We start from the raw sequence: 21,134 nt of genomic DNA, 5'->3' as shown, positions 1-21,134 counted from the left end.
AGCCCCAGCTGGCCCCAAGGGCGAGGCAAATGCCGAGCAGCAAGAACCTCTACGGGAATGGTTCCCGAACGCCCCAGGGAAGATAACCCTGTAACGCAAGGGCAGTACTCACAGGGCGCTTAGGGAAGTCAGCCACTAAGCACATGCAGCCCCGGCACTGATGAAGTACTCCTGGCCACCGCACACCACAACACACGGCAGTGAACGCCACACAAGGCAAACACCGCCTAGGAAACTGAGGCCAGAGAAGCGTCAATCCCGGTTGACATTAGCGAACGAACTGGAGCTTGGCAGCCGGCGCGGTAGGTCCGGGGCTCCCCCCTCCCCCTCCCGGGGTGGGGAGGGCTGCGCGGACGATCGGCGCGGCAGTAAAGTGTGATGTTTGCTTGTTTGCTTGTTTCCTTGGGATTGTAGGGAGTTTTCTACCTCTCTGTTCGGTTTTTGTTGTAGTTTCTTACCATGTGGGGTTTGTTTTGTTACGCCTACCTTTCTGGGTGCCTAACCCCGGTCGATGGCAGATAAGGAAAACCCCCAACCATATGGGGTTTTCCAGGGCCATTGCTCCCTGAAACCTCTCTGAAGGGGCCAGGTTCTGGCGCTGGTCCCTGGTAGGTCTGAACTCCTTAGCTAATGTCCCGGTCTAACATAACACACATTAGCCCGATAAGCTCCAGGGAGCCGTAGGGGCTCCCCACAGAAAAATATATGTAACCACTGGAAAATATACATAGCTTGACTTTTTTTTAAATAATTACCTTACCTACCATACCTCGATATTTATAAATATAAATATCGATGATAAAAGAGAGCATACTATGTCAAGACAGCACTCGGTGCATAATCTAGGGTTACTGTCACTAATCATTTAAAGTAGATATGGTTTGATTGTACAAGAGCATCCCCAAGCCTCAGTATCTCAGGATATGAACACAATGTCGTGAGTATAAGCTGGTGCCTCAGTATCTCAGGATATGAACACAATATCATGAGTATAAGCTGGTGCCTCAGTATCTCAGGATATGAACACAATATCATGAGTATAAGCTGGTGCCTCAGTATCTCAGGATATGAACACAATATCATGAGTATAAGCTGGTGCCTCAGTATCTCAGGATATGAACACAATATCATGAGTATAAGCTGGTGCCTCAGTATCTCAGGATATGAACATGATGATGTCATCATGAGTACAAGCTTGTGTAGCACATACAGACTTGAGTAATAAATACCAGCTGGAATTATTAATAAAGGAGGCAATAATTAGCAGGGGAGTGCATTAATGAATAATTACCAGGTTTAGTATTGATGGTGGTTCCTCTTCCTTTTGCAGGTTTTATAATATGTGGCCTCAAGAAATACAACTATGGTGTTTGCCGCATTACCTGGATCATACCTGGAGAGGGGCTCAAGAGTTTTTCTACTCCAGGCTGGGCTGGACTTGTGGTAACTTGGTCCAACAGGCTGTTGCTTGCAGCTGCCGTAGGCCCACATATCCATTACAGCCTGGTTGGTCCAGTACTTCTTGCAAGACCTTATCTAACTGGTTCTTGAAGTCTACCTTTGTCCCGGCAATATTTCTAATGCTTGCTTGGAGAGTATTGAACAGCTGTGGACCTCTGATGTTCAGACAGTGTTCTCTCTGATTGTGCCTATGGCACCTCTACTCTTCACTGGTTCTATCTCGCCTTTCCTTCCCTACCTTTCGCTCCATTATGTTGATATTCTACTATGCAAATTTGGAACTTGGCCTTCCAGTATCTTCCGAGTATATATTATTTGATACCTCTCTCGTCTCCTTTTCAGAGAGTACATTTTGAGAGCTTTGAGATGGTTATCTTGATTATCTTGAGGTTATCTTGAGATGATTTCGGGGCTTTTAGTGTCCCTGCGGTCCGGTCCTCGACCAGGCCTCCACCGCCAGGAAGCAGCCTGTGACAGCTGACTAACACCCAGGTACCTATTTTACTGCTAGGTAACAGGGGCATAGGGTGAAAGAAACTCTGCCCATTGTTTCTCGCCGGCGCCTGGGATCGACCCCGGGACCACAGGATCACGAGTCCAGCGTGCTGTCTGCTCGGCCGACCGGCTCCAATGGTCCCAGTAGTTTAGGTGGTTTATCGTGTCTATGCGTGCTGTGTATGTTCTCTGTATTCCCTCTATTTCAGAGGGAATACAGAGGGAATAAATATCCATTCTGCTCTCCATATTTTATCACCCACTTAGGAATCTTACCTTTAAGTGTTTTGGTAGTGATGCGGTGGTGGGAGTGAGAGCTTTAGCTCACTTAGCTGTACTTGCAGTGGATGAGCTACAGCTCTTAGCTCACTCAATAATCACTCACAACTGATTATGAGCTGAAATAATCAGCTCACAACTGATTATTTCTTCATTGTACATAAAGATCAGATCAAGTTTATTTTCATTTCTAGTTGGCTCCCATATCTGTTAATCACAGGAAAAAATTATAGCAAAATTCAAAGATCTCTGACCTGTGTTTGCTTAATTCCAGTTTGATTTCCTGTTATAATGTCTTATCCTCCATCTTCAACTGGGGTAGATGAAAGTCTTTATTAAAGATAATACCCAGCACAGGACTGATTAAATTTTTTAGAATCTGATTTCTGAACTCAACCGATGCATCTGGAGGTTTGTATATTAAAATAACAAGGTTTTTGCTCTCTACCTTGATTCAAAGTACTGTACCTCCACCACATCCTTTGTGACATTTAGGAGCTTTGTGCATTCTTTCTCAATATTCCTGCTCAGTATACAGACCTACTCATCTACTTGCTACAACATTTATGCATATAAAATATATTTTGGTACTCAGACTTCACTGTTCATATAACCTCAAATACAAGTTCCTTAGAATGCGCCAAACATTATATTCACACAACAAGAAGCAAAATATCAGAAAGGAAAGGTACAAAGTGGGTGGAACTAAACACAATCGTGAAATACAAATGGTACAAAAACAAAGCAATAGTCCCTCATGGAGCTACTGTACTGGAGTTCCATGAGGGACCGGCCAACACTACTCTGCTGAAAGAAAGAGTAGCTCATAGATACCAGCGGAGAGGTGCGCTCTTAACTGCACCAGGTGAACAAGATGGGTTGTTGGCTGGGACCCGGGGTGCCCTAGCTGTCATCTGGTGGCAGTTGGGCACATCACGGTTAGTGTTGCTTTTCTCTCGCACCAACGATCATTTGTTTTGTATGCCTCAGATTGTTTTTGTTTTCCTTTTATAACAGTTTGCTTTATTTTACCAAATTTTTCTGGGTTTTCCTGGTTTTGGATCGAACTCCGATCCCGATGCTCCCCCTAGCCTTGTTAAAAGTCAGATTCTGGTCCTGGCTCCTGACAGGTCAATGTGAGTCTATGAAGCTTGGTTCACTTATTGAAGCTGGACAATTGGTGGTCCCTGGCCACCGAAGCCATGGCGCGCAGATAACGGTGGAGAGCCACAACCAGACACAACACATGATGCATCCCCGGCCTGATCAACCAAACATTCGACTGGTGTATGCACTACAGGTAACTACTGAGAGCACCTTCTGGAAAATAGAATCATCATCAACTAAACTAATATATGTACACAATAACGAGGAGAAGTTCTTACTTGTATGGCTCACTTTTGTGGATTCGTTTGCGCTCCATCTCCACTGGTAGTTCAGTTTCCTTGTAAAGCATTCCCCACTCAAAGATGCCTCGGAAGTTACTGCCAGCACCATACACAGGTCGGTACTCGAATGTGTTATGATCTATACCATCAATGACTGGTACGGTCATAGTATGTCTGAAAGGAAAATCACACATTAGATCCTTTCAATTTATGAGCAAAGACACTAATACAGAGCTTTGACTTTACACAGGAACAAGCCCCTGGAGACATTGTAGAAAAACCAACATTACAGTAAACAATTTGATGACCTTGATAAGCTTAATTGTGAATGAAGGAAATGTTTAAGACGTATTTTGGGTGTTCATCCTCGCACCCATTACAATCTCTTACCTGGCCTGATGTCTACATCTACACTTGAGGTAATAACTCACAAATAAATTATATCATTTTGACTGAAAGGAATCACCCAACCAATAAACTCAACTTTTTATTTTTATGCACTCACTTATCAATGGCCACTCCTACTTTTCCAAAAGTATAAACTTAATTGTTAGGAAATACATGTTGACCAGACCACACACGAGAAGGTGAAGAAGACCACACACATATTGACTGGAGAATGGTCCAGGATGGACCGAAACGTCGTCGTCCCTTCACCTTCTAGTGTGTGGTCTGGTCAACATACTTTAGCCACGTTATTGTGACTCATCGCCTGCATAAGGAAATACATGTTAAGTATGCATAATATTCTTAATGGTGTATAGATAGTGTACAGGACAGGATAACAGAACTTGTCAGCAGGGAGAGCAGGAAGACCCCCAGCTGGATATTTGCAATGATAAAGGCCATAAGGTCACAGAAAGATGGATTACCGGCAGATATTTTGAGTCCAACTTGAGTCAAATCAATGTTATATGAGCTGTGTGTGTTTGAAGTGATTTCGAGTCAGGATAGGCTCGGATGTAGATTGCCAAGGGTATGCAAAGATATACAATGTCATGGCATGATTCATTTATATTAGTTCTACTGCTAATTGTCTCGTCATCCTAATTTTGTGATAAATTGTCTTTACAATATATCAAATACTTAGCTACATATCACTCGTCTAAAATTGTCTAAAATGTCTAAAATTTTAATTTTGATTTAAATTGCTATACACCTGTTTAGTGTAGCCATCATTGAAATGATTTGTATATGTTGTTACCCATTAAGTTTTTGATTTGAATTCGAAAAAGGAGTCAGGTGTGGAGGGTGGATTTGTTATTATAGCGAGACCTTACATAGAGAACACCAACACAAAACAGCTGTAAACCCCCATAACATAACATATATCCAAGATATATAGTAAAAATAATCATTTATGAAGTGTACACCAGAAACACACATTATTCGTCAACATTTTAGTCTTATCTACTACAACTTTATAGCTACCTACTCAATATATATCTCAAATACTGTTGCACTCATATTTTAGCTCTTCCTGAGCATTTAAAAATGGCACAAAAACAGCTTTCAGTAAGTTCTCTGATACTGTTCTTGTTGTTTTAGATTCAGCTCGGAACAAAAGTCCCAAGTAGCACGGGCTATGGTGAGCCCGTCGTGGACTTACCTGGCACAGGAGCGGGGCAAGTAGCACGGGCTATGGTGAGCCCGTCGTGGACTTACCTGGCACAGGAGCGGGGCAAGTAGCACGGGCTATGGTGAGCCCGTCGTGGACTTACCTGGCACAGGAGCGGGGCAAGTAGCACGGGCTATGGTGAGCCCGTCGTGGACTTACCTGGCACAGGAGCGGGGCAAGTAGCACGGGCTATGGTGAGCCCGTCGTGGACTTACCTGGCACAGGAGCGGGGCAAGTAACACGGGCTATGGTGAGCCCGTCGTGGACTTACCTGGCACAGGAGCGGGGCAAGTAGCACGGGCTATGGTGAGCCCGTCGTGGACTTACCTGGCACAGGAGCGGGGCAAGTAGCACGGGCTATGGTGAGCCCGTCGTGGACTTACCTGGCACAGGAGCGGGGCAAGTAGCACGGGCTATGGTGAGCCCGTCGTGGACTTACCTGGCACAGGAGCGGGGCAAGTAGCACGGGCTATGGTGAGCCTGTAGTGGACTTACCTGGCACAGGAGCGGGGCAAGTAGCACGGGCTATGGTGAGCCTGTAGTGGACTTACCTGGCACAGGAGCGGGGCAAGTAGCACGGGCTATGGTGAGCCTGTAGTGGACTTACCTGGCACAGTAACAGGGCTGTAAATGTTCTTTGATACTTATTTATTCATTTATGTGTTCAATTTTTCAAGTTTCCTCCTTTCCTTTCAGCACACAACAAATCATTGGATCCTTTGTAACCAGAAAATAAATTCTTACTTGTCTCTGTAAATTGGTGCTAATAGTGGTGGTAGCCAGTTCTTGTTGACTTCACAGTGTGCATCCAAGAAGAGCACCACCTCTCCTCTCGCTTCTTCAGCTCCCGTCGTACGTGTGCGAATAAGTCCAGCACGCTCCTTGTTGCGTATTAACCGCACCTTTCCATTCCATCTTGCTATGTAATCTTCTAGAGGCTCTTTTAATGATGCTGCAAAAATTTGTGTTGTGAGCAGCATTATAATGTATATAAATAATATGAGCATGATTATAAAATGATCAAGAGTTTATTGAGAACTGCCAAAATCTTAACTAAAAATCAACTTCAGAGGTACTCGCTGATGGAGTGTGCCGATGGAGACCAAATTTCAATCAATTGTTGTGCAGTTTCAGAAGCCCTTTAGACACCTGGTCCATCCAATTAAACAAATCCAAACAAAGCTTCCCAGTCATTTACAATGATGGAAAAAGAATTAAAATAAAACATAGAATGTTTTAATACAGAATATTCTAAGGCACCAAATGGGACTCAGAATCGAACCTAAAGGGAACAGCCAAGTGATTATACTCATGCATGGATGGGGGATGAGAGAAATTCTTCCCACAAGGAAAAGATCCTCCATAGAGGGAGCCAAGGTCAAAGTAGGGTTAAAGGGCATCCAAGGACATTCCTCTGGTTCTCCTCCCACACCATTTCTGAACCCTGCCATAAAGGCTCCGAAGTAGAGGCATAGTCCTCGCCCAGTGGTTGAGATAGAAAAGCATCCTCCCAAGGAGAAGGTTCAGAGTGGAGAGGCAGTTGTGAAGGCAAAAACCCCTCAACTGGGGAGGGATTAGAAGGCGCAACTTCCTCTGATGAGGAAGTGGCCACCTCAGAGAAGGTCGCACTACACCCCAAGCGACCTAACTCATCTCCAAAACCCTTGGGCATTTTGGAGCTGGAACCAGGAGGGAGGAAGACTAGAAGCAGGGCAAACCACACCTGCAAAAGAAAGGAAGAGGAGGCACAGACTTAATGGAGTTGGAAGTAACTAACAGCCAAAAGCAGTTCATGCGTCTCCCTCCCTAACTACCCGGCTCCCTACCCAGGTAGTCAGGCCTCTCAGGGGCAAACTCTTGCACACACATCCAAGAAGTAACTATCAGTGCAAGGGTAGTGCTGGTGCACACCCAGGAAAGGAAACCCTGAGCACATGTAGCGTAGGGAGCCGGTCGGCCGAGCGGACAGCACACTGGACTTGTGATCCTGTGGTCCCGGGTTCGATCCCGGGCGCCGGCGAGAAACAATGAGCAGAGTTTCTTTCACCCTATGCCCCTGTTACCTAGCAGTAAAATAGGTACCTGGGTGTTAGTCAGCTGTCACGGGCTGCTTCCTGGGGGTGGAGGCCTGGTCGAGGACCAGGCCGCGGGGACACTAAAGCCCCGAAATCATCTCAAGATAACCTCAAGATAAAATCCAACAGAAGCCAAGTTCACATAACAATGTCGGATGAAGAACATGTATCTTGAGATTATCTTGAGATTATCTTGAGATGATTTCGGGGCTTTAGTGTCCCCGCGGCCCGGTCTTCGACCAGGCCTCCACCCCCAGGAAGCAGCCCGTGACAGCTGACTAACACCCAGGTACCTATTTACTGCTAGGTAACAGGGGCATAGGGTGAAAGAAACTCTGCCCAATGTTTCTCGCCGGCGCCTGGGATCGAACCCAGGACCACAGGATCACAAGTCCCGCGTGCTGTCCGCTCGGCCGACCGGCTCCCGTCAATGTACATGTACATGTCAATACCAAAATAAAAGAACAAACCACAACCAAATGACCTCCCACAGGGTGACATCCAAGGATGACCAGCAGTTAGCTTATAGACAGAGGGGCATGCCATGAGCTGATGGAACTGGAGCTTTATAGGTAGTACAGGGAGCCGGTCGGCCGAGCGGACAGCACGCTGGAGCTGTGATCCTGTGGTCCTGGGTTCGATCCCAGACGCCGGTGAGAAACAATGAGCAGAGTTTCTTTCACCCTATGCCCCTGTTACCTAGCAGTAAAATAGGTACCTGGGTGTTAGTCAGCTGTCACGGGCTGCTTCCTGGGGGTGGAGGCCTGGTCGAGGACCGGGCCGCGGGGACACTAAAAAGCCCCGAAATCATCTCAAGATAACCTCATCTCAAGAAGATAGTAGTAACGACCACCACATCAGAAACAGAACTGTTCAGAGGAGCCAGCTGCAGGCTGGTGTTGGGCCACCTGGTGGCATCCATCAGTATCAACAGATTCGCGCTAATTTTGAGTAAATCTATTGTTTTGTTGAATCATTTGTAGAGTTGTTCGGTAGTCTTGAGGTTTCATTTTCTGTGATCTTACAGTTTATCTGTAATGTTTTGCGAACTTTCTGGATGCTCTTCCCATCTGCCACTCGCTCCCTGTGCCTCGATAAGAAGGTCAGGTTAGGCTCTGGTACCTGGAAGGTCAAGCAGAACTCCTGGCACCAATGTGACCCATTAGAACGGCACAATCTAGGCGAGATAACTTCAGGGAGCCATAGTGAGGGAAACTAGAAAGACAAAGTATTCATAACCCACAATGATCAATTGCACATGGCTATTTGAGCACAAGAGTCAATCAGATAGCATTTGGAGCCTTTAAGAATTAATTAATTCCAAAAGGCTATTATCAGTATGGTTAAAAAATTAATGCAGCCATAAAAAATCTAAACAGCACTGAATATAAACAAACATACCAAAACTATATGATATCAGCCAGATAAGAGATAAGAATACCTAATAATAAGAGCACCTTTATTGCTGAAGTCATCTACTAGCAGCACTTCCTTCAAGAACTGAGGAGGAGAGCGGTCAATAACACTGTGAACTGTGCGCATCAGAGTCGAGAAACCCTCGTTGTGGAACACAATCACCACAGTCGTCGTTGGCAGGTCCTCTGGATACTCCCAGTGACTGCACCTGAAACATCATAACAACATTATTTATTATCAACTTGAGCCAGAATAATTAGAAACAATGCAGTTAATATTACACACTTTTTATTGTGAAGGAAATACAAAGGGACTATGCAGGCGATGAGTCACAATAACGTGGCTAAAGTATGTTGACCAGACCACACACTAGAAGGTGAAGGGGAGACGACGTTTCAGTCCGTCCTGGACCAACTTGAGAATGGTCCAGGACGGACCGAAACGTCGTCGTCCCTTCACCTTCTAGTGAAGGTAAAGGGACGATCCACTTTCAATATCTGATAAAGCATCAGTCTGGAGCAAATATGGGAGCAAATACAAAAGAAGAATAATGATGCAACAAACGTCCATTTCCCATACCTCTGTCCTACATACTGTACAGATAAAACCATCATTCTCATGTCTCGGGACACCACCACTTTTACAAAACCAGATGTAAATTGCTTCCCTGGAGCTATCATTTGAAAAATGTCAGACAAATTCCTACCTAAAAGCCAATCTATCTTGCCATATTTTCTTCCAGTTCTTGTGTGGTGTTCACACAATCTCCACTTCCTCACACACTCATCATATCAACCCATCATCATCATCTCTCTTTATACAGATGATAATGAGTGTGTCACTCATTCTAAATGGGTAAACAATTAGATCTGACCAGTAACTGGATAGGTGACTGCATGGGCAGCCTCCCTTCCTTAACTAGAGACCTTCATGAACCTAACAGGCTTTCTCTCAACAGAATTATACGTCAGTACCAGGCAATGATATATCATTACCAGACAATGGTACACCAGATAATAGTACTGTATACTGATACAAGACAATGGTATACCAATACCAGACAATGGTATACCAATACCAGACAATGGTATACCAATACCAGACAATGGTATACCAATACCAGACAATGACAAAATCATTGGAGCATGTGGGGCACAACAATCCACGTCACAACTACCAAATTGACAGCTCTACCTTACAACAGACAGATGAAGAAAAGGCCCTTGGGGGCAGAATCCATCATTCGCTAAAAGTTGTACAATAAAATAAAATAAATAAAAATAAAATGTTTATTTAGGTAAGGTACACGTTGACTTATAGGTAGAGCTAGTACATACAATGCCTAAAGCCACTATTACGCAAAGCGTTTCGGGCATGTTATATGCCGCAAATGCCCGATTTCGGGCATGTTATACTATAATAAGTGGGAGCGGCAGTAAAAAGAGCAAACCAAACCCTGGGAATAATCAAGCGTACCTTTACCTTTAAGGAAAAGAAAGTAGTCGTTCAACTGTACAAGTCTCTGGTGCACCCCCACCTGGATTATTGCTTCCAGGTACAGTAGTATAGAGACGTCATCTTCAGAAAGACATAGCTGCTCTGGAGAAGGTGCAACACCAGGCAACAAAAAATCATACCAGAGCTTAGTCATCTCTCGTATCAGGAACGGTTGAGGGCCACAGGGCTAACAACACTGCAAACCAGGCATGACAGGGCAGATCTCACCGAAACCTTTAAAATACCGAACATTTTGGAGGATGTTGATCCTGACAACTTCTTCAAAAGATCAGATGTAACACAAATGAGGAGCAATGGGTTCAAGCTCAGCAAACCACAATGTAGGACAGAAAACAGGAGATGCCTTTCACCCAGAGGGGTTGTAAACCAATGGAACCGCCTACTCGCCGAAGCAGTAAACGCCAAAACTCTGCCGAGTTTTAAAATACAGGTGGAAAAGATCATCAAGGCAAATGGGGGGACCTTTGACAAGCTGCTGACTTCCTGTCCTCGTCGAGGCCACTAGTATTGGTGGCCCTCAGGTAAATTCAGGTAAATACTAGATAATGATACACTGTATACTAATACCAGACAATGAGAAAATCATTGGAGCAGTACACGAGATCAATGCGTGCCTTACCCCAGGACCACGACTGCATAAAAGATTATGCAGCCAGGGATTCCACGCACGAGTCTGAAGGCACCAAACTGGTAGCCAACCCATGCTTTACGTATAATCCACACGCATTCTGGTGTAGGAAATGGAGTTCTCCACCAATTGCGTTCCTTCAAATACATAAGGAAGTCACACATTAATGTGACTTTTATCACATTATCTTGAGAAAATAATATGATATTTATCTCGTGATATCTTGGAGAAAATCATTGGAGTAGTGTGGGGTTGGAACCAGCATCCTGGACACTCTCGGGACACTGGTTCCAACTCCCGTACAGCTCCAATGATTCTCACAGCTGTATCATAGATGCAACCCCAAATGTTGCCTTAGTGCTCACTTGTGATCTCAAGGGGGAGCTGCAGAATTTTATACTTTATAAAATGGTTCAATTTCTTGTCATTATGTGATGTAAAGACCTCCCAAGCATTTCCTAACATCTTATGTGACAGTCCACAAATATCGGTGAGGCAGTGGAGCAATGTAACTGTGCAGGCAATGAGTCACAATAACGTGACTGAAGTATGTTGACCAATCCACACACTAGAAAATGAAGGGACGACGACATTTCGGTCCGTCCTGGACCATTCTCAAGTCGATCCACAATTTACCACAATCGACTTGAGAGGGGTCCTAGGACGGACCGAAACGTCGTCGTCCCTTCCTTTTCTGGTGTGTGGTCTGGTCATCAATGTAACCGTGTTCCAGTTCAAGAGCACTAAGGTACTCAAATTTAAGCTGCAGTAGGATGCTCTGCTTAGATGAGTGCTTTTAAATTACCCAATACATGCTTTTTTACACATTGTTTTAAGATAAATTTTGTTTTCTTCTCAAATCATGCCAGGTTTTACTTCAGCATATTTCCAAAACTCTTGTATTTGTTACTCTTAACAAGTGAAACATTCGCAAACATTTTGATTCAAACAACCAATTTTATAATATTTTCATTAATTGTTTGTTATTTGTACAATTTTAACTCTACCATCAAACATTTCCTACATCCAGCACAAATACCGATGAACCAACATTTTTTGAAAGCTAAAGCAAATGACTGTACTGTACCGCAATATTGTACTAACTCAGAATGTCTAGTGTCTGGAATAGATCGGTCCATAGCGATCTCGTCAGACACCACCATGTTGATGCCATACTCGCTGACTGACTGTGTTCCTTCGTTCTGTTTATTTGGAGGCAAATAATATGCCTTGCCATCTTCCCCGGCGCCACTCCTCGCTGGAATCTCCGCCGGCTCAAAGTTACCCACTTTGTCCTCAAGGTATACAACATTCTGCTTGACTTTACTCTGTAAGAATAAAAAAAAAATATATATTTTATATGTATGTAATATACACAGTATGCATACTGTATGTGCATTGTTACTTCGTTATATGTTTTCATGTTGCTCTTTAGCCCCCCCTTAAAGTTAACTAGATATGTATCTATCACAAGGGAGATCAAGACAAGAATCCCTGCACTAGCATAGCTCCGGGACTGAAGAAGGTGGTGCGACAAGCACATGCGGCGAAATCATTAGAGGTTGGTGTCATTTTCACAGACAGGTGTGATGAGTGCAAGCTACGAGATGAACGTGACTGCACTTGTGGTTGGGGGGGGGAGGGGTGGCAGAGCTTATCTAACAGTGACTAAAGGGAAGTAAAGGTCTAGTTCTTCTTGACCTGCCTACTACCCTCGTTGCACCAGTTGTATTTTGTTTTAACTTTCCTTATGTTTGAATACTTTTTTTTTATATTTGGCCTTAAGGTTGTGGATGGAGGTAGCTTTCATGACAACTAAGTGCATTCCACTGAGCAACTACCTGTACAGGGCATTAGTATTTCCAAACAGTTGAAAGTAGGACAATTTGTCCTACTTTCTCTCAATTTAATAAGGCTGTCCGTATCCACTTTACCCATGCAGCTACTGGTAATGTAAAACAGTACATGCCCCAAGAACCCCCAGCTTGGGAGCCGGTCGGCCGAGCGGACAGTACGCTGGACTTGTGATCCTGTGGTCCCGGGTTCGATCCCAGGCGCCGGCGAGAAACAATGGGCAGAGTTTCTTTCACCCTATGCCCCTGTTACCTAGCAGTAAAATAGGTACCTGGGTGTTAGTCAGCTGTCACGGGCTGTTTCCTGCGGGTGGAGGCCTGGTCGAGGACCGGGCCGCGTGGACACTAAAAAGCCCCGAAATCATCTCAAGATAACCTCAAGAAGAAGATAGCTAGAGTGTAAGACCCCCAACACACATCAGGAGCAAGGCCAAGCACAACAGGCAGGTATTTTATGTGCATAGAATCCTTTCTGTCGAGTTTTAGGTGGTTCTTTGATCCCAAGCTCCGCTGGCCTTGTAGAACCAGGTTCTGGTTGAGGCTCCAGGTAGGCAAGGGCGAGTCTCAAAGGTCTGGTACTTAGTGATACCAGCATTTAAGCATGGAGGCTGCTGATGAGGGCCCCTTCCACAAAATGTTTTGCCTTCCTTGGGCTTGACAAAACATGGTGTACTTGACATACAATAAAAACAATTTATTGAGCTGGTACTATAATTTTACAATTTGTCCAAGTATTTCATAACTATGTACCGGACGGTACTGTAATTCTGCAAATAAATTTATTAATTACAATCAATCCAGTATTACTCCTAAATCCATTATTACTCCTACATTATTATAATTTATTAGTGTAGAGTACCAGTAATACAAGGGAAGCGCTGCTACTGACCATGAGAGCACCAGCTGACCTAATGGAAACTCCATGAGGGGTATTAGCCCCCAAAAGCAGCAGTAACACCACAACAGCTGCCACTCCCAAGGCCACCTTCAAGGTCCGACCACGACGAAGTTGTAAGATACGCATCTTCACGCCACTTAATATTATTCCATTACCGTGACTGAAATGAGAAAAATATGCATTTAGAGAAACTGTAAATAGTAAAATACTTGCAATAATAAAAAGTGATTCTTTACACTGGCATTTCTCTATTAAAAGTCCTTTCAATGTATATAATTTTTAATTATATTACTGTGACTGAAATGAGAAAAATATGCATTTAGAAACTATATACATAGTAAAATACTTGCAATAATAAAAAGTGATTCTTTACACTGGCATTTCTCTATTAAAAGTCCTTTTGATGTATATAATTTTTAATTACTGTATATTATGTGACCAGTTTTAGGACCAATTTTTAATTTGCAGTTACATCACTTAAATTCAATTTAGGCTCTTGTTTTTAAATATAAATAGGCAAAATGAGCCGAATTTGATAAAGCCGATGCTGATGAATTGCTCAAGTGCCATAGAGGCCCTTATAACCCAATGACCTGCTGCATCTGCAACCACCACCAAAAAAGATGAAGAAACTATCAGGGTAAAAGTGCCAAGCCATTATGACTATATAGCACTTGAAAGGGGTCAAGATGAAGGGTTTGGGATGGGATAGGGAGGAAGGAATGGTGCCCAACCACTTGGATATTCGGGGATTAAACGCCACCCTGCATGAAGCGAGACCGTCGCTCTACCCTCAACCCCAAGTGGAGGGTAGATCCACAGTATACTGCTCTACTGCAGTATACCAGTATACCAAATACCATTGTCTGGTATTGGTATTCCATTGTGGCTCCCTGTTGCTAGCTGCACTGAGACTGATCAACACCAAGTCGCATCAACACTGAAAGTCTTTGAAAGCCTATCGGAGATAAGATGCCAAGACACGGTCCCTTCAAAGAGGCGCAGAGAATACATAGCCACCCTCACCGAGTAATCAAAGGGGCGCAGAGAATACATAGCCACCCTCACCGAGTAATCAAAGGGGCGCAGAGAATACATGGCCACCCTTGCCGAGTAATCAAGCTGCTAGAAAGAAGCTTTACTTCTTTCTCCTCCTACTCTATTGGCCAATAGATTAGAATCACACGTCACTGATATTTAGAAACTACTGTTTAAATGAAATTATCATATTTGTTATGCTGTAATGTACCTATTAATGTTACATATTAGATATTTAACGATTCTTATTGACTAAATTTCTTTTCACCAGCTAATTTCTCAGTACAGTAGTAGAGTTGGGTTCAGTCTCAACTTGCAGCTGGGAATCCAGGGTTCAAATCCCAGGTGGGACAGAAATGGGCCGAGGCACAAGCAGTGGGCCGAGGCAGAAGCAGAGGGCCAGGGCAGAGCAGAGGGCCGAGGCAGAACAGAGGGCTGAAGCAGAGCAGAGGGCTGAAGCAGAGCAGAGGGCTGAGACAGAGCAGAGGGCCGAGACAGAGCAGAGGGCCGAGACAGAGCAGAGGGCAGAGGCAGAATCAGAGGGCCAGGGCAGAATCAGAGGGCCCCAGGCAGAGCAGAGGGCCAGGGCAGAATCAGAGGGCCAGGGCAGAATCAGAGGGCCAGGGCAGAAGCAGAGGGCCAGGGCAGAGCAGAGGGCCAAGGCAGAGCAGAGGGCCAGGGCAGAAGCAGAGGGGTCGAGGCAGAATCAGAGGGCCAGGGCAGAATCAGAGGGCCCAGGCAGAGCAGAGGGCCAAGGCAGAGCAGAGGGCCAGGGCAGAAGCAGAGAGCCAGGGCAGAAGCAGAGGGGCCGAGGCAGCATCAGAGGGCCGGAGCAGAAGCAGAGGTCAGAAGCAGAGGGCCAGGGCCCAGGCAGAGGGCCCAGGTAGAGGGCCCCAAGCAGAAGACCCAGAGAGACAGCCAAACAGAGGGCCCCAAACAGAGGACCCAGACAGAGGGGCCCAAACAGAGAGCCCAGGATAGACCTAGGACAGTAGTGAAGCTGGTGAGAGCGCCCCCACACACACACACACACACACCTGCCACCTGTGCCAGTTACAGCAAGTGGCCACACCTGCCTCGACCACAACTAACATTACCAGGCATCAATGTGTCATAAATGATAAAGAAAACAGAGAGAGAGACACAAAGAGAGAGAGAGAAGAGAGAAGGAGAAGACTTACAGAAACCAGACGCCAGGAGCCGGCAGATCTCTCTCTCTCTCGCCTCAACAACAACAAATACTTGACGTGGAAATTTTAATGTTTACTAACTACTTTTCCAGGTTACATATCCATTATTTAATACATATTTTACACATATTTTGGATTATTATCTACAAGTTTGGCCTCAACAAAACACTTTTCCTAATTTTTTATAACTTTTTTTCTAAAATTTATACAAGTTAACTATCCAGTCTCTTTTTTATGACATACTTCACTTTTATGTGAGCAGTTTATAACGCTCGTGTATGACAGTGAAGCCGAGCTATATGATCATATATTATATATATATATATATATATATATATATATATATATATATTAACAATGTTAGTAAACATTAAAATATATATATATATATATATATATATATATATATATATATATATATATATATATATATATATATATATATATGTCGTACCTAGTAGCCAGAACGCAATTCTTTGCCTACTATGCAAGGCCCGATTTGCCTAATAAGCCAAGTTTTCATGAATTAATTGTTTTTCGATTACCAAACCTACCTAACCTAACCTAACCTAACTTTTTCGGCTACCTAACCTAACCTAACCTATAAAGATAGGTTAGGTTAGGTTAGGTAGGGTTGGTTAGGTTCGGTCATATATCTACGTTAATTTTAACTCCAATAAAAAAAATTGACCTCATACGTAATGAAATGGGTAGCTTTATCATTTCATAAGAAAAAAATTTGAGAAAATATATTAATTCAGTAAAACTTGGCTTATTAGGCAAATCGGGCCTTGCATAGTAGGCTGAGAAGTGCGTTCTGGCTACTAGGTACGACATATATATATATATATATATATATATATATATATATATATATATATATATATGTCGTACCTAGTAGCCAGAACGCACTTCTCAGCCTACTATGCAAGGCCAAATTTGCCTAATAAGCCAAGTTTTCCTGAATTAATATATTTTCTCTAATTTTTTTCTTATGAAATGATAAAGCTACCCATTTCATTATGTAGGAGGTCAATTTTTTTTAATTGGAGTTAAAATTAACGTAGATATATGACCGAACCTAACCAACCCTACCTAACCTAACCTAACCTATCTTTATAGGTTAGGTTTGGTTAGGTAGCCCAAAAAGTTAGGTTAGGTTAGGTTAGGTAGGTTAGATAGTGGAAAAACAATTAATTCATGAAAACTTGGCTTATTAGGCAAATTTGGCCTTGCATAGTAGGCTGAGAAGTGCGTTCTGGCTACTAGGTACGACATATATATATATATATATATATATATATATATATATATATATATATATATATATATATATATATATATATATATATATATATATATATATATATATATATATATACATATATATATATATATATATATATATATATATATATATATATATATATATTAACAATGTTAGTAAACATTAAAATATATATATATATATATATATATATATATATATATATATATATATATATATATATAAAATAGAGAAAATATATTAATTCAGCAAAACTTGGCTTATTAGGCAAATCGGGCCTTGAATAGTAGGCCGAGAAGTGCGTTCTGGCTACTAGGTACGACATATATATATATATATATATATATATATATATGTCGTACCTAGTAGCCAGAACTCACTTCTCAGCCTACTATGCAAGGCCCGATTTGCCTAATAAGCCAAGTTTTCATGAATTAATGTTTTTTCGTCTACCTAACCTACCTAACCTAACCTAACCTAGCTTTTTTTGCCTACCTAACCTAACCTTACCTATATATATAGGTTAGGTTAGGTTAGGTAGGGTTGGTTAGGTTCGGTCATATATCTACGTTAATTTTACCTCCAATAAAAAAAATTGACCTCATACATAGTGAAAAGGGTAGCTTTATCATTTCATAAGAAAAAAATTATAGTAAATATATTAATTCATGAAAACTTGGCTTATTAGGCAAATCGGGCCTTGAATAGTAGGCTGAGAAGTGAGTTCTGGCTACTAGGTACGACATATATATATATATATATATATATATATATATATATATATATATATATATATATGTCGTACCTAGTAGCCAGAACTCACTTCTCAGCCTACTATTCAAGGCCCGATTTGCCTAATAAGCCAAGTTTTCCTGAATTAATATATTTACTATAATTTTTTTCTTATGAAATGATAAAGCAACCCTTTTCTCTATGTATGAGGTCAATTTTTTTTTATTGGAGTTAAAATTAACGTAGATATATGACCGAACCTAACCAACCCTACCTAACCTAACCTAACCTATATTTATAGGTAAGGTTAGGTTAGGTAGCCAAAAAAAGCTAGGTTAGGTTAGGTTAGGTAGGTTAGGTAGACGAAAAAACATTAATTCATGAAAACTTGGCTTATTAGGCAAATCGGGCCTTGAATAGTAGGCTGAGAAGTGCGTTCTGGCTATTAGGTACGACATATATATATATATATATATATATATATATATATATATATATATATATATATATATATATATATATATATATATATATATATATATATATATATATATATATATATATATATATATATATGTATGTATATATGTATATAAGGGGTACCACCTCTGGTGCAGGTGTAGGGACTCATAGCCTCGGAGAAGAAAATAAAGAGTACTCAGAGAAGACCTTGTGGATCCTCACTGAACACTTTGATTTTTCTTCTCCTAGCACCCCTATTCTTTTAGTATATGTGTATATATATATATCTAATTTAATTTAAAATTTCATTACACAAAGAGGGTTATAATATTGGTTACATGCAGGTACAATGCTACTTGTCACAAGTTGTACAGCTCCTCCAGCTCCTCAGATGGCGGGCAAGAATCATGGATGCAGTGAGCATTTCCTCTCTGGATCGCCACACTAAGGCGCTGAAAGAGAAAACTGGCGGCTCTAGGGGTCTCTAGTTGTTTCAATTAGCATGGACCCCAACTCCTTAAAAAACTAGCAGTACTTTTACCCCAGGCACCGAGTGTCTCTGAGGCAATGGGGACAAAATTGTAGTGGTAATCAACGTCTCTGCATTTACGTGACTAGGTTGCTTCCCGGTGATTGGCAGCACCTCCTGCTTGTATAGCACTGAAGTCAACGTTGGTGTTGGCTAAAGTTGAAACACAAGTGTAGTCCCACATCAACTGTCTACCATTCTTCCAGGGGTTCACCGTGATCCCGTCTGGGCGACCAACAGTCTCATCAGAGTTGCGGGGCATTAGGTAACGGGGGTTCTCTCTTTGCTGGACAACCAGCTGTGGTAAGGCTTCTCTTAATAATGTCGTTAACCTCGCCGTGTCTTGCATGCCATCCTTCATCCCTTTGGCAGAGAAGGCCATGCCGTCCTTATGTATTATATATATATATATATATATATATATATATATATATATATATATATATATATATATATATATATATATATATATATATGTATATATATATATATATATATATATATATATATATATATATATGTCGTACCTAGTAGCCAGAACGCACTTCTCAGCCTACTATGCAAGGCCCGATTTGCCTAATAAGCCAAGTTTTCATGAATTAATGTTTTTTCGACTACCTAACCTACCTAACCTAACCTAACCTAACTTTTTCTACTACCTAACCCAACCTAACCTATAAAGATAGGTTAGGTTAGGGTTGGTTAGGTTTGGTCATATGTCTACGTTAATTTTAACTCCAATAAAAAAAAATTGACCTCATACATAATGAAATGGGGAGCTTTATCATTTCATAAGAAAACAATTAGAGAAAATATATTATTTCAGTAAAACTTGGCTTATTAGGCAAATCGGGCCTTGCATAGTAGGCTGAGAAGTGAGTTCTGGCTACTAGGTACGACATATATATATATATATATATATATATATATATATATATATATATATATATATATATATATATATATATATACAGTATATATATGGTTGCTTGTGTAGTTACTTAAGTATAACTATCTGAGTGTAACCATCTTATTTCCTTTGTGGGGGGTTTAGTGCTCCACACCTCCTCCCCTGGGGGTCTAGTACTTCACACCCCCTCCCCTGGGGGAGGTCTAGTGCTCCACACCCCCTCCCCTGGGGGAGGTCTAGTGCTCCACACCCCCTCCCCTGGGGGAGGTCTAGTGCTCCACACCCCCTCCCCTGGGGGAGGTCTAGTGCTCCACACCCCCTCCCCTGGGGGAGGTCTAGTGCTTCACACCCCCTCCCCTGGGGGAGGTCTAGTGCTCCACACCCCCTCCCCTGGGGGAGGTCTAGTGCTCCACACCCCCTCCCCTGGGGGAGGTCTAGTGCTCCACACCCCCTCCCCTGGGGGAGGTCTAGTGCTCCACACCCCCTCCCCTGGGGGAGGTCTAGTGCTCCACACCCCTCCCCTGGGGGAGGTCTAGTGCTCCACACCCCCTCCCCTGGGGGAGGTCTAGTGCTCCACACCCCCTCCCCTGGGGGAGGTCTAGTGCTCCACACCCCCTCCCCTGGGGGAGGTCTAGTGCTCCACACCCCCTCCCCTGGGGGAGGTCTAGTGCTCCACACCCCCTCCCCTGGGGGAGGTCTAGTGCTCCACACCCCCTCCCCTGGGGGAGGTCTAGTGCTCCACACCCCCTCCCCTGGGGGAGGTCTAGTGCTCCACACCCCTCCCCTGGGGGAGGTCTAGTGCTCCACACCCCTCCCCTGGGGGAGGTCTAGTGCTCCACACCCCCTCCCCTGGGGGAGGTCTAGTGCTCCACACCCCCTCCCCTGGGGGAGGTCTAGTGCTCCACACCCCTCCCCTGGGGGAGGCAATGTTGTGCTCCACACTCCTTCTCTTTTTCAATTCAATTTATGCTGTGATCTTATTTAGTATAAAATTTTAGTTTAAGTGTTTTCCCCAGACTTTGGCCAAAACGCTGTGTGCATTAGTGGCTTTAGGCATAGTATGTATTAAGCTGTCTCCAGAAATGCAATATTATGTGTGTAACTCATCGTGTATGTTTGTAGTTTTACATGAATAAACATTTATTAATTATTTATTTATCATTTATTTATTATCTTCCTTTTTCTTTACCCAGATTCATGTCGCTAAAGTTAGATTTAAATAATGCGCGGGAATTGTGGAGTATGAAACGACACCAACAAAATTTCGCGTGTGTTCTGAAGTAATATAAACGTAGATCATTATCAATTAATACAGAAGATATACTAAAATTTATATTAGATTATTTAGTGATTTGT

At 42.8% G+C, this 21,134-nt stretch overlaps 2 protein-coding genes across 2 annotated transcripts in view; one reads left to right on the top strand and one right to left on the bottom strand.

The window, feature by feature from the left end:
- Pgant7 (N-acetylgalactosaminyltransferase 7) overlaps positions 1–15,925 on the bottom strand; it is a 53,297-nt gene extending 37,372 nt beyond the window's left edge. The window contains exons 1-6 of the mRNA XM_045766247.2: positions 15,849–15,925; positions 13,621–13,789; positions 11,983–12,206; positions 8,774–8,940; positions 5,986–6,193; positions 3,621–3,797 (exon numbers count right to left, since the gene is read on the bottom strand). Of these exons, the coding sequence (XP_045622203.1) occupies positions 3,621–3,797; positions 5,986–6,193; positions 8,774–8,940; positions 11,983–12,206; positions 13,621–13,755 (911 nt within the window). The 5' untranslated portion in view covers positions 13,756–13,789; positions 15,849–15,925. The remainder of the gene's footprint in view (positions 1–3,620; positions 3,798–5,985; positions 6,194–8,773; positions 8,941–11,982; positions 12,207–13,620; positions 13,790–15,848) is intronic.
- On the top strand, positions 15,024–15,554 carry LOC138363959 (octapeptide-repeat protein T2-like). Its single transcript, XM_069323413.1, has one exon. It carries the CDS (start codon positions 15,024–15,026, stop codon positions 15,552–15,554), a length of 531 nt encoding a protein of 176 aa, XP_069179514.1.
- Positions 15,926–21,134: the final 5,209 nt, after the last annotated feature.

The sequence above is a fragment of the Procambarus clarkii genome, chromosome 12 (assembly GCF_040958095.1).
Source record: "Procambarus clarkii isolate CNS0578487 chromosome 12, FALCON_Pclarkii_2.0, whole genome shotgun sequence".
Lineage (NCBI taxonomy): Eukaryota > Metazoa > Arthropoda > Malacostraca > Decapoda > Cambaridae > Procambarus > Procambarus clarkii.
Note: the sequence above shows the minus strand (reverse complement) of the source record. Positions and strands in the feature narration are given on the sequence as shown.

What these genes read in the sequence shown, in the direction of transcription:
- LOC138363959 (XM_069323413.1), top strand. Translation starts at nt 15,024, where the DNA reads ATGGGCCGAGGCACAAGCAGTGGGCCGAGGCAGAAGCAGAGGGCCAGG.